Source organism: Cherax quadricarinatus, chromosome 32 (genome assembly GCF_038502225.1).
Source record: "Cherax quadricarinatus isolate ZL_2023a chromosome 32, ASM3850222v1, whole genome shotgun sequence".
Taxonomy (NCBI): Eukaryota; Metazoa; Arthropoda; class Malacostraca; order Decapoda; family Parastacidae; genus Cherax; species Cherax quadricarinatus.
In genome coordinates this window covers 32,250,366-32,264,041 of record NC_091323.1, presented here as the reverse complement: position 1 = coordinate 32,264,041, position 13,676 = coordinate 32,250,366, and the positions used below count along the sequence as shown (strand labels likewise).

Sequence of the window (13,676 nt, the reverse complement as noted above, 5' to 3'; positions counted from 1 at the left end):
TGTTGCCTCCCTGTCAGGTATTCTCTGATCCATTGCAGTGCCTTTCCTGTTATGTGTGCCTGATCCTCTAGCTTTTGCAGTAACCTCTTGTGAGGAACTGTGTCGAAGGCCTTCTTGCAGTCCAAAAATATGCAGTCGATCCACCCCTCTCTCTCTTGTCTTACTTCTGTCACCTTTTCATAAAACTCTAGTAGGTTTGTGACACAGGATTTTCCTTCCCTGAAACCGTGCTGGTTGTCAATTATACACTTGTTTCTTTCCAGGTGCTCCACCACTCTCCTCCTGAAGATCTTCTCCATGACCTTGCATACTATACACGTTAGTGATACAGGTCTGTAGTTTAGTGCCTCATGTCTGTCTCCCTTTTTAAAAATTGGGACTACATTTGCCAGTTTCCATACCTCAGGGAGTTGCCCAGTTTCAAATGATGTGTTGAAGATCTTTGTTAATGGCTCACACAATATCTCTGCTCCCTCTTTAAGGACCCATGGAGAGATGTTGTCTGGTCCCACCGCCTTTGAGGTGTCAAGTTCGCATAGCAGCTTCTTCACCTCCTCCTTGGTTATATGTACCTCATCCAGCACTTGCTGGTGTGCCCCCCTGTTCTGATTTCCTGGAGTCCTACTGGTTTCCACTGTAAATACCTCTTTAAATCTTGTGTTTAGCTCCTGACATACCTCTTGGTCGTTTCTTGTGAATTCCCCATCACCCTTCCTCAGTCTGATTACCTGGTCCTTGACTGTTGTTTTCCTCCTGATGTGGCTGTACAACAGCTTCGGGTCAGTCTTTACTTTTGATGCTATGTCATTTTCATATTGTCTCTGAGCCTCCCTTCTTATCTGTGCATATTCGTTTCTGGCTCTTCGGCTGATTTCTTTATTTTCCTGAGTTCTCTGTCTTCTGTACCTTTTCCATTCTCTAGTACACCTAGTTTTTGCCTCCCTACACCTTTGGGTGAACCAAGGACTCGTTCTGTTCTTCCCATTATTTCTGTTTCCCTTGGGAACAAACCTCTCCTCTGCCTCCTTGCATTTTGTTGCTACATAGTCCATCATTTCTTGTACTGGTTTTCCTGTCAGTTCCCTCTCCCACTGAATGTCTTGAAGGAAGTTCCTCATGCCTGAGTAGTTCCCCCTTTTGTAGTTTGGTTTTTCCCAGCCTATTCCTGCTACTCTCTCCACTTGGAGCTCAACTATGTAGTCGAAGCACAGAACCACATGATCACTAGCTCCCAGGGGCCTTTCATACATGATACCCTCGATGTCCGAACTACTCATGGTGAATACAAGTCCAGCCTTGCTGGTTCATCCTCTCCTCTCTCTCTGGTAGTGTCTCTAACATGTTGATGCATGAGGTTTTCCAGTACCACATCCATCATCTTGGCTCTCCATGTTTCGGGACCCCCATGGGGCTCCAGGTTTTCCCAGTCAATCTCCTTGTGATTGAAATCACCCATAACTAGTAATTTTGCTCCCCCCATGTGTGCTCTCCTGTGTCGATCATTGCTCTGTTGCTCTCATCGTATTCTTCTCTTGGCCTCCTGCAGTTCTGTGGTGGGTTGTACATTACTGCAATTATCACCTTATGTCCCTCAGACTGGATTGTTCCTACTAAGTAGTCCCTTTCGCCCGTGCCATCCATTCCTTCCATTTTCTCAAAACCCCCACTGGTTTTTAATGAGCAGTGCAACTCCTCCTCCCCCTCTCCTCCCTCTGTCTTTCCTGAGGATTTGGTATCCGGATGGAAAGATTGAATCTGTTATTATTCTGGTGAGTTTTGTTTCTGTGAGTGCTATTATGTCTGGGGATGTCTCTTTGATTCTTTCGTGCCACTCCTCATACTTGTTTGTTATTCCATCTGCATTTGTATACCACACCTTCAACTTCTTTTCTAAGACTGTGGTCTGGGAGGTATATTGGGGTTGGGGAAGTGGGAGACCTGGTAAGGAACTATGGGTTGTTGCTGTGGGGGTGGAGTTTGTGATGTAGTGGGTAGGGGCATTGGATGTGGCATGGGTGTTTTGATTTAGAGTGTTTGGTTGCACTGGGGTTGACCTGGTTGGGTGTGTGTGTGTGTGTGTGTGTGTGTGTGTGTGTGTGTGTGTGTGTGGCTATGCATACGCCGGTTACTCTGGTCGTATATTAACACAACACAACCTGTGTAATAAGGGCACAAGAGCCTCGCGTCATCACAACACAACCTGTGTAATAAGGGCACAAGAACCTCGCTTCACCACAACACAACCTGTGTAATAAGGGCACAAGAGCCTCGCGTCATCACAACACAACCTGTGTAATAAGGGCACAAGAGCCTCGCTTCACCACAACACAACCTGTGTAATAAGGGCACAAGAGCCTCGCTTCACCACAACACAACCTGTGTAATAAGGGCACAAGAGCCTCGCTTCACCACAACACAACCTGTGTAATAAGGGCACAAGAGCCTCGCTTCACCACAACACAACCTGTGTAATAAGGGCACAAGAGCCTCGCTTCACCACAACACAACCTGTGTAATAAGGGCACAAGAGCCTCGCTTCACCACAACACAACCTGTGTAATAAGGGCACAAGAGCCTCGCTTCACCACAACACAACCTGTGTAATAAGGGCACAAGAGCCTCGCGTCATCACAACACAACCTGTGTAATAAGGGCACAAGAGCCTCGCTTCACCACAACACAACCTGTGTAATAAGGGCACAAGAGCCTCGCGTCATCACAACACAACCTGTGTAATAAGGGCACAAGAGCCTCGCATCACCACAACACAACCTGTGTAATAAGGGCACAAGAGCCTCGCGTCATCACAACAAACAATAACACTGACTAACAAATGTTGACATGAATACAAAATATATTATTTATTTCCAGTGTCGTGTTCTCAACTTTTTGTTTACTTAGTCATTTTTTTTTGTTTTGTTTGAGAACGTGATTCGAGTCCGCATGTTTACCCTGGTTCCTGCTGCTCTGTTCGTGTTGGGAATTTCTCCAGAGATCCTTGACTCTTACAAACTATGAATTGAGATCCTTCCTACACACAGAATTCTCCAGGAATGTTTGAATCCTTATAAGTAAGAATCCTGCATCCCTAAGAATCCTTCGGGAATCCTTGGCAGCTCCTAAGCCAGCATCCTCTAACTAACAAAGTCCTTCAGGATTGTCTGATCCTCCTGATCGTATCTTAAGCACCTTGCTACTCAGAGTCCATCTTTAATCCTTCTTTCCTTCTAAGTAACAACGTTCATAAAGTTGCTACTCACGGAGTCCTTAAGGAATCCTGGGCTCCTGTCAGGATCGTCTGACAGTTACTTTACACACACGACTCTTGAGAAATTTTACAAGCGAAATTCCTTTCAGTTATTCACAACTGATTAGCATTTCTCTATCTCTCTTTTTACACAGGGTTTTACGAGGTTAGGTTAAGCATTCGTAACTTTATTTACAAGCTAAGAGTTGTTACCTACATCAGCTCATTCGAAAGCCTTTTTATTGTTAGGAAACATAAAAATAGGGAACAGGATAAAGTTGAAGCCATCTGTAGGCCAGATGGCTCCAACTCTCTCTTTCTCCCCTCATTCTCTCCATCTTTCCACCTCTCACTAAAGTTACACTCACTGTATTCTCTTTCTCTCTCCCTCTCCCTGCTGCGCCTCCGTCAGTACCTCGCCTGGAGATCTTCGACGGTAGGGGCGAGGCCATCCTGGAGAAGTTCTACGAGGTGGGTTCTGGCATAGACTTACGTTGTGACGCTTACCACGTGCCCAGGGACGCCATCGTGTGGTCACGGGCCGGTGCCAAGGTCTACCACACTCCAGATGCCGGTGTCAGGTTGGTATTACCATGGGAAGTCCTCCAAGATATATATATATATATATATATATATATATATATATATATATATATATATATATATATATATATATATATATATATGTATATATATATGGAAAAACAACCATAGGGGGAAAGTTGAATGATAGCTGTAGGTGTTTTGTGTTGCAATGAGCACATTTTCAGGATCTTGGAATGTTACAGAAATGAGTAGGAATCCTCAGCAGGTTAGTTCAGTAAATTCTAGCTCGAGTGAGATAGATAGATAAATAGACAAATAAAATGACGGCTAAATAGACATTTATGAGGTATATCAGCAACTTGTAACATAACTAAGTTACGTCCACCTAGGGTTTCGGTCAACAGAGAGTACACAGAGAGAAAACTCTTTCTCTCTCTCACTCTCTCTCACTCACTCTAATACTTTGCTCTTACCAAACATGCATGATGCAACGCTCCCTTTAACATGAGACTATAATAATGAAGCCGTCAATTTGATTGCAAATTGTTGCAACGGCCGTCGAAAATTGTTAGGTGTTCCAGAAACTGGTTCCAGGGTTGACAGAGTCACCAGCTTCCTATTCCTAGCGAGTCCCTCTTCAGACGATATTCAACGCTTCTCTGGCTGATTCTTTTCTCTGACCTCCTCTCCCCTCTCCCTTCTTCTTCCTCCTCCTGCTCCTCCACCTCTTCCACCGACACAACGAGGGAAAGGAAGGAGAGGGAAGGAAGGGAACATTTCATTAGGTTTAATGGCTACAGTCTTAATGGTGGTCCCAGCACCTCATTTCCAAGACCCAAAAGACCACAAGGATCCTCATTAGCTGCTGGTCTGGGTAACACAGACACACACACACACACACACACACACACACACACACACATATATATATACATTTATATATATATATACACGAGTATATATGAAAGGCATGTAAGTGAACACATACCATGAAGGTAATGAATGCAGAAAGTTATACATTAGTTTCACCTAGTGTTGTGGAGTATACAACTACCTGACTGTCTAACTTGTTCAGACCCATGTTGAGTTTGTGTGTGTGTGTGTGTGTGTGTGTGTGTGTGTGTATGTTGTTTTGATTAACTTGTATACAAAGTATACAATTAACTGGTTCTCTGGGAAAACTGTTTACCAATCTTGACAAACATTGTGTCATCAGAGTGTTGCATCTAGACAACACTGGTAGCAACAGTAATCTTACTCCTGGTTGTGTCTCTCTCTTCTTGCCTTCCTTATTACCTTCTCAAATGATCTAAACTTCACAAGACTCGTTACTTGACTCTTGTATCCTTCTCTCTTTATTTTTCGTTACGTATCTTGACTTTCTTCTGTTTTAGTGGGTTTTATTTTACGTCTGCCACCCACTACCTCTCCCCTCAGTGGTCCTCTCTTCTTATCTACTGCTATAACTAGTACTGCTACTGCTGCTACTACTACTACTACTACTACTACTACTACTACTACTACTACTACTACTACTACTACTACTACTACTAGATAACAGCAGTACGTCTGGCTCTCATAGCACTAAACTAAATTACAAAATAACCACCTCCATTGCTTACGTCAACCAGCTCTCTCTCTCTCTCTCTCTCTCTCTCTCTCTCTCTCTCTCTCTCTCTCTCTCTCTCTCTCTCTCTCTCTCTCTCTCCCACAATACAATCATCACCACCCCTACAATCTACCGTCAACTTCCACCCATTCTTCGCCCATTCACAGTCGACCATTATTCTCACGAATATATTTCGTCTGAAGCGCTGAGGCTTTCGTGCACCTGACTTGAAACCTCAACTACGTTCAACGATAATCTTGATACATGCAAATGTACGGTACAGCACAGTACCACCATGTACGGTACAGCACAGTGCCACCATGTGCGGTACATCACAGTGCCACCATGTACGGTACAGCACAGTGCCACTATGTACGGTACATCACACTGCCACCATGTACGGTACAGCACAGTGCCACTATGTACGGTACAGCACAGTGCCACTATGTACGGAACAGCACAGTGCCGCCATGTACGGTACAGCACAGTGCCACTATGTACGGTACAGCACAGTGCCACCATGTACGGTACAGCACAGTGCCACTATGTACGGTACAGCACAGTGCCACCATGTACGGTACAGCACAGTGCCACCATGTGCGGTACAGCACAGTGCCACCATGTACGGTACAGCACAGTGCCACCATGTGCGGTACAGCACAGTGCCACCATGTACGGTACAGCCCAGTGCCACTATGTACGGTACAGCCCAGTGCCACCATGTAAGGTACCTCACACCTATAATGCTCTATAATGCAACTGACACTAGAGCTTTCTAATGCAGTTAACACTAGAGCTCTATAAGGCAATTAACACTAGAGCTCTATAACACAATATAGAAAGCTCTATAATACAATACAAAAAAACTCTGCGGTGCAGATTACACGGCTCAAAAAAGCCTGTCGTATAAATTCTTGCTCTTTTAATTAAGTTGAGGGGGGTGGGGAGGAGATAATGCTCACCTGAGATGACTGACAGGTGGGAGACAGGTGGTGCTGGGAAGTAATTATCAGGTGAGTGCATTAGCCCAGCTGTTAATAGATTATCTCTGTGCCTTTAATTCCTGTCTTTTCTTCTATGTTGTATGTCTTTCTCTCTCTCTCTCTCTCTCTCTCTCTCTATATATATATATATATATATATATATATATATATATATATATATATATATATATATATATATATATATATATATATATATATATATATATATATACAATATACAAAGTCTGAGGTGTACTGATGCCTCTTTGAACTTGAATTCGTTTGGTTCAACGAGGTAGAATGCGTGATAAACGACAATCCTTGTGCGATGGTCGTTAGTGCCGAATGACTGCTTCTGGCACTGTGATGCCTGAAGGCACTGCTTCTGGCACTGTGATGCGTGAAGGCACAGACTATCTGCAAGAGGGCCACTGTGATCGTTCTAATGAACGGCTGTAACACACATACTCACACACAAGGTTATTTTGACTTCTGATGAACGGGTCATACGCGTCTAGATTTTTACACGAGTTTCCCATTAAAATGCAGTTGAGGGAGCTATATTTTACTTGAGTTTACCCTTAAAATGCATTACATTTCGTACATTGAAACAAATTATTCTCACAGGCCTCGTAGACACAGTCACTGCACCACTAACACAATCACATCAACCAGGCTACGTAGACGTAAGCAATCGTTGCACCACTAACAGTAACACACCACCCAAGTCTCGTAAACACAACCTCTGCACCACTAACAGTAACACACCACCCAGGTCTCGTAAACACAACCTCTGCACCATTAACAGCAACACACCACCGAGGTCTCGTAAACACAACCTCTGCACCACTAACAGTAACACACCACCCAGGTCTCGTAAACACAACCTCTGCACCACTAACAGCAACATACCACCCAGGCCTCGTAAACACAACCTCTGCACCACTAACAGTAACACACCACCCAGGTCTCGTAGACACAACCACAGCACCACTAACAGTAACACACCACCCAGGTCTCGTAGACACAACCACAGCACCACTAACAGCAACACACCACCCAGGTCTCGTAAACACAACCTCTGCACCACTAACAGCAACATACCACCCAGGCCTCGTAGACACAACTACAGCACCACTAACAGCAACACACCACCCAGGTCTCGTAGACACAACCACTGCACCATTAACAGCAACACACCACCCAGGTCTCGTAGACACAACTACAGCACCACTAACAGAAACATACCACCCAGGCCTCGTAGACACAACCACTGCACCATTAACAGCAACACACCACCGAGGACTCGTAGACACAACCACAGCACCACTAACAGCAGCACATCACCCAGGTCTCGTACACACAACCACAGCAGCACTAACGGCAACACACCACCGAGGTCTCGTAGACACAACCACTGCACCACTAATAACAGCACACCACCCAGGTCTTGTAGACACAACCACAGCACCACTAACAGCAACTACCACCCAGGTCTTATAGACTCATACAAGCCTCCCGAGCAGAAGCGAATTAATTTAACAAGCCTCTGAACAATCACTGGTCGCTGGTAACAAGCCAGCTCGCTAAGTACGTAATAATCTCATTAGCATCGCGCTAATTACCTCGCGAAAACATGGGTAAATTCGCAAGATACGCTCCGGGAATTAGATTAAGCGTAAACGCACCGAAAATACGCTGAAGATACCTCGTTGTGAGTGTTGGAAGCTATAAGGTACACGGCTCGCGAAGGCTGAAGCTATTTTATCTTCCATCTTGGAGTTGGATCCCTTGGTCCAAGCACCCAGGAGTTCTAAGTGGATTTATGCGCAATAAAGGAAGGCCGGGTCTTTCTTCTGGGATAAAAGAAGGAAATTCACGCCAGGCAAAAACTGGAAGATAAGTTTTTCTCGTTTTTGTTTTGTTTTTTTGTTCTGTTTTACTGAGATGTAGTTTGTGTTCTCAGTGTTTGTTCTCAGTGCTCGGAGAGTAGGTGATTTACACACACACACACACACACACACACACACACACACACACACACACACACACACACACACACAATAGAGAGTGATGCAGTGAACGCAGGATCCATACAAAACCTTAAGAAGAGGTACGATAAGGCTTTTCGAACAGGGAGTGAACCTAGTAGAGATTAGCGAAGAGACGGGGCCAGGAGCTATGAGTCGACCAACCACAAATAGGTGAACACACACACACTTTTCATGACACTACACTTGGTAAGGTGAAGGATGTATGGTAACATTTTACAGGGGCCAGGAGCTAGGAGCGGGGCCAGGAGCTAGGACTCGACCCCTGCAACCTCAACTAGGTGAGTACAGTCATAGACCAGGATGAACGACCACTTGGACAAGGCAATATTTCTCCCATCCATGGCAGGTTATGGGGGATTCCGTGGCAGGTTATGTGGGATTCCATGGCAGGTTATGTGGGATTCCATGGCAGGTTATGGGGGATTCCATGGCAGGTTATGGGGGATTCCGTGGCAGGTTATGGGGAATTCCATGGCAGGTTATGGGGGATTCCATGGCAGGTTATGGGGGATTCCATGGCAGGTTATGGGGGATTCCAAGGCAGGTACTGGGGGATTCCATGGCAGGTTATGGGGGATTCCATGGCAGGTTATTGGGGATTCCATGGCAGGTTATGGGGATTCCATGGGATTCCATGGCAGGTTATGGGGGATTCCATGGCAGGTTATGGGGGATTCCGTGGCAGGTTATGGGGAATTCCATGGCAGGTTATGGGGGATTCCATGGCAGGTTATGGGGGATTCCATGGCAGGTTATGGGGGATTCCAGGTTATGGGGAATTCCATGGCAGGTTATGGGGGATTCCATGGCAGGTTATGGGGGATTCCATGGCAGGTTATGGGGGATTCCATGGCAGGTTATGGGGGATTCCATGGCAGGTTATGGGGGATTCCATGGCAGGTTATGTGGGATTCCATGGCAGGTTATGGGGGATTCCATGGCAGGTTATGGTGGATTCCGTGGCAGGTTATGGGGAATTCCATGGCAGGTTATGGGGGATTCCATGGCAGGTTATGGGGGATTCCATGGCAGGTTATGGGGGATTCCATGGCAGGTTATGGGGGATTCCATGGCAGGTTATGGGGGATTCCATGGCAGGTTATGGGGGATTCCGTGGCAGGTTATGTGGGATTCCATGGCAGGTTATGGGGGATTCCGTGGCAGGTTATGGGGGATTCCATGGCAGGTTATGGGGGATTCCATGGCAGGTTATGGGGGATTCCATGGCAGGTTATGGGGGATTCCATTGCAGGTTATGGGGGATTCCATGGCAGGTTATGGGGGATTCCATGGCAGGTTATGGGGGATTCCATGGCAGGTTATGGGGGATTCCATGGCAGGTTATGGGGGATTCCATGGCAGGTTATGGGGGATTCCATGGCAGGTTATGGGGGATTCCATGGCAGGTTATGGGGGATTTCATGGCAGGTTATGGGGGATTCCATGGGAGGTTATGGGGGATTCCATGGCAGGTTATGGGGGATTCCATGGCAGGTTATGGGGGATTCCATGGCAGGTTATGGGGGATTCCATGGCAGGTTATGGGGGATTTAATGGCAGGTTATGGGGGATTCCATGGCAGGTTATGGGGGATTCCATGGCAGGTTATGGGGGATTCCGCGGCAGGTTATGGGGGATTCCGGGGCAGGTTATGGGGGATTCCATGGCAGGTTATGGGGGATTTCATGGCAGGTTATGGGGGATTCCATGGCAGGTTATGGGGGATTCCATGGCAGGTTATGGGGGATTCCATGGCAGGTTATGGGGGATTCCATGGCAGGTTATGAGGGATTCCATGGCAGGTTATGGGGGATTCCATGGCAGGTTATGGGGGATTCCATGGCAGGTTATGGGGGATTCCATGGCAGGTTATGGGGGATTCCATGGCAGGTTATGGGGGTTCCATGGCAGGTTATGGGGGTTCCATGGCAGGTTATGGGGGTTCCATGGCAGGTTATGAGGGATTCCATGGCAGGTTATGAGGGATTCCATGGCAGGTTATGGGGGATTCCATGGCAGGTTATGGGGGATTCCATGGCAGGTTATGAGGGATTCCATGGCAGGTTATGGGGGATTCCATGGCAGGTTATGAGGGATTCCATGGCAGGTTATGAGGGATTCCATGGCAGGTTATGAGGGATTCCATGGCAGGTTATGTGGGGTTCCATGGCAGGTTATGGGGGGTTCCATGGCAGGTTATGCGGGATTCCATGGCAGGTTATGAGGGATTCCATGGCAGGTTATGGGGGGTTCCATGGCAGGTTATGGGGATTCCATGGCAGGTTATGGGGGTTCCATGGCAGGTTATGAGGGATTCCATGGCAGGTTATGAGGGATTCCATGGCAGGTTATGGGGGGTTCCATGGCAGGTTATGGGGGGTTCCATGGCAGGTTATGGGGATTCCATGGCAGGTTATGGGGGTTCCATGGCAGGTTATGAGGGATTCCATGGCAGGTTATGAGGGATTCCATGGCAGGTTATGGGGGATTCCATGGCAGGTTATGGGGGATTCCATGGCAGGTTATGGGGGATTCCATGGCAGGTTATGGGGGATTACATGGAAGGATATGGGGGATTCCATGGGAGGTTATGGGGGATTCCATGGCCGGTTATGGGGGATTCCATGGCAGGTTATGGGGGATTCCATGGCAGGTTATAGGGGATTCCATGGCAGGTTATGGGGGATTTAATGGCAGGTTATGGGGGATTCCATGGCAGGTTATGGGGGATTCCATGGCAGGTTATGGGGGATTCCCAGGCAGGTTATGGGGGATTCCATGGCAGGTTATGGGGGATTCCATGGCAGGTTATGGGGGATTTCATGGCAGGTTATGGGGGATTCCATGGCAGGTTATGGGGGATTCCATGGCAGGTTATGGGGGATTCCATGGCAGGTTATGGGGGATTCCATGGCAGGTTATGAGGGATTCCATGGCAGGTTATGGGGGATTCCATGGCAGGTTATGGGGGATTCCATGGCAGGTTATGGGGGATTCCATGGCAGGTTATGGGGGATTCCATGGCAGGTTATGGGGGTTCCATGGCAGGTTATGGGGATTCCATGGCAGGTTATGGGGGTTCCATGGCAGGTTATGAGGGATTCCATGGCAGGTTATGAGGGATTCCATGGCAGGTTATGGGGGATTCCATGGCAGGTTATGGGGGATTCCATGGCAGGTTATGAGGGATTCCATGGCAGGTTATGGGGGATTCCATGGCAGGTTATGAGGGATTCCATGGCAGGTTATGAGGGATTCCATGGCAGGTTATGAGGGATTCCATGGCAGGTTATGGGGGGTTCCATGGCAGGTTATGGGGGGTTCCATGGCAGGTTATGGGGGATTCCATGGCAGGTTATGAGGGATTCCATGGCAGGTTATGGGGGGTTCCATGGCAGGTTATGGGGATTCCATGGCAGGTTATGGGGGTTCCATGGCAGGTTATGAGGGATTCCATGGCAGGTTATGAGGGATTCCATGGCAGGTTATGGGGGGTTCCATGGCAGGTTATGGGGGGTTCCATGGCAGGTTATGGGGATTCCATGGCAGGTTATGGGGGTTCCATGGCAGGTTATGAGGGATTCCATGGCAGGTTATGAGGGATTCCATGGCAGGTTATGGGGGATTCCATGGCAGGTTATGGGGGATTCCATGGCAGGTTATGGGGGTTGCAATATATGCTACACTTTTCAACTAAAGCTCCATTGAATGAGGAAGAATAAATAGTATATTATGTAAGCACCAGGTCTGCTGGCACCAGGTCTGCTGGCACCAGGTCTGCTGGCACCAGGTCTGCTGGCACCAGGTCTGCTGGCACCAGGTCTACTGGCACCAGGTCTGCTGGCACCAGGTCTGCTGGCACCAGGTCTACTGGCACCAGGTCTGCTGGCACCAGGTCTGCTGGCACCAGGTCTACTGGCACCAGGTCTGCTGGCACCAGGTCTGCTGGCACCAGGTCTGCTGGCACCAGGTCTGCTGGCACCAGGTCTACTGGCACCAGGTCTGCTGGCACCAGGTCTGCTGGCACCAGGTCTGCTGGCACCAGGTCTGCTGGCACCAGGTCTACTGGCACCAGGTCTGCTGGCACCAGGTCTACTGGCACCAGGTCTACTGGCACCAGGTCTGCTGGCACCAGGTCTGCTGGCACCAGGTCTGCTGGCACCAGGTCTACTGGCACCAGGTCTACTGGCACCAGGTCTGCTGGCACCAGGTCTACTGGCACCAGGTCTGCTGGCACCAGGTCTGCTGGCACCAGGTCTGCTGGCACCAGGTCTGCTGGCACCAGGTCTACTGGCACCAGGTCTACTGGCACCAGGTCTACTGGCACCAGGTCTACTGGCACCAGGTCTACTGGCACCAGGTCTGCTGGCACCAGGTCTGCTGGCACCAGGTCTGCTGGCACCAGGTCTGCTGGCACCAGGTCTGCTGGCACCAGGTCTGCTGGCACCAGGTCTGCTGGCACCAGGTCTGCTGGCACCAGGTCTACTGGCACCAGGTCTACTGGCACCAGGTCTACTGGCACCAGGTCTGCTGGCACCAGGTCTGCTGGCACCAGGTCTGCTGGCACCAGGTCTGCTGGCACCAGGTCTGCTGGCACCAGGTCTACTGGCACCAGGTCTACTGGCACCAGGTCTGCTTGCATCAGGTCTGCTGGCACCAGGTCTGCTGGCACCAGGTCTTCTGGCACCAGGTCTACTGGCACCAGGTCTGCTGGCACCAGGTCTGCTGGCACCAGGTCTGCTGGCACCAGGTCTGCTGGCACCAGGTCTGCTGGCACCAGGTCTGCTGGCACCAGGTCTGCTGGCACCAGGTCTGCTGGCACCAGGTCTGCTGGCACCAGGTCTGCTGGCACCAGGTCTGCTGGCACCAGGTCTGCTGGCACCAGGTCTGCTGGCACCAGGTCTGCTGGCACCAGGTCTACTGGCACCAGGTCTACTGGCACCAGGTCTGCTGGCACCAGGTCTACTGGCACCAGGTCTGCTGGCACCAGGTCTGCTGGCACCAGGTCTGCTGGCACCAGGTCTACTGGCACCAGGTCTGCTGGCACCAGGTCTGCTGGCACCAGGTCTGCTGGCACCAGGTCTACTGGCACCAGGTCTGCTGGCACCAGGTCTGCTGGCACCAGGTCTGCTGGCACCAGGTCTACTGGCACAAGGTCTGCTGGCACCAGGTCTACTGGCACCAGGTCTGCTGGCACCAGGTCTACTGGCACCAGGTCTGCTGGCACCAGGTCTACT

General features: G+C 49.0%; 1 protein-coding gene across 1 annotated transcript in view; it reads left to right on the top strand.

Moving 5' to 3' along the window:
• LOC128690197 (zwei Ig domain protein zig-8-like) overlaps positions 1-13,676 on the top strand; it is a 176,796-nt gene that overhangs the window by 142,162 nt on the left and 20,958 nt on the right. The window contains exon 5 of the mRNA XM_070090731.1: positions 3,660-3,828. Coding sequence (XP_069946832.1) covers positions 3,660-3,828 — 169 coding nt within the window. The remainder of the gene's footprint in view (positions 1-3,659; positions 3,829-13,676) is intronic.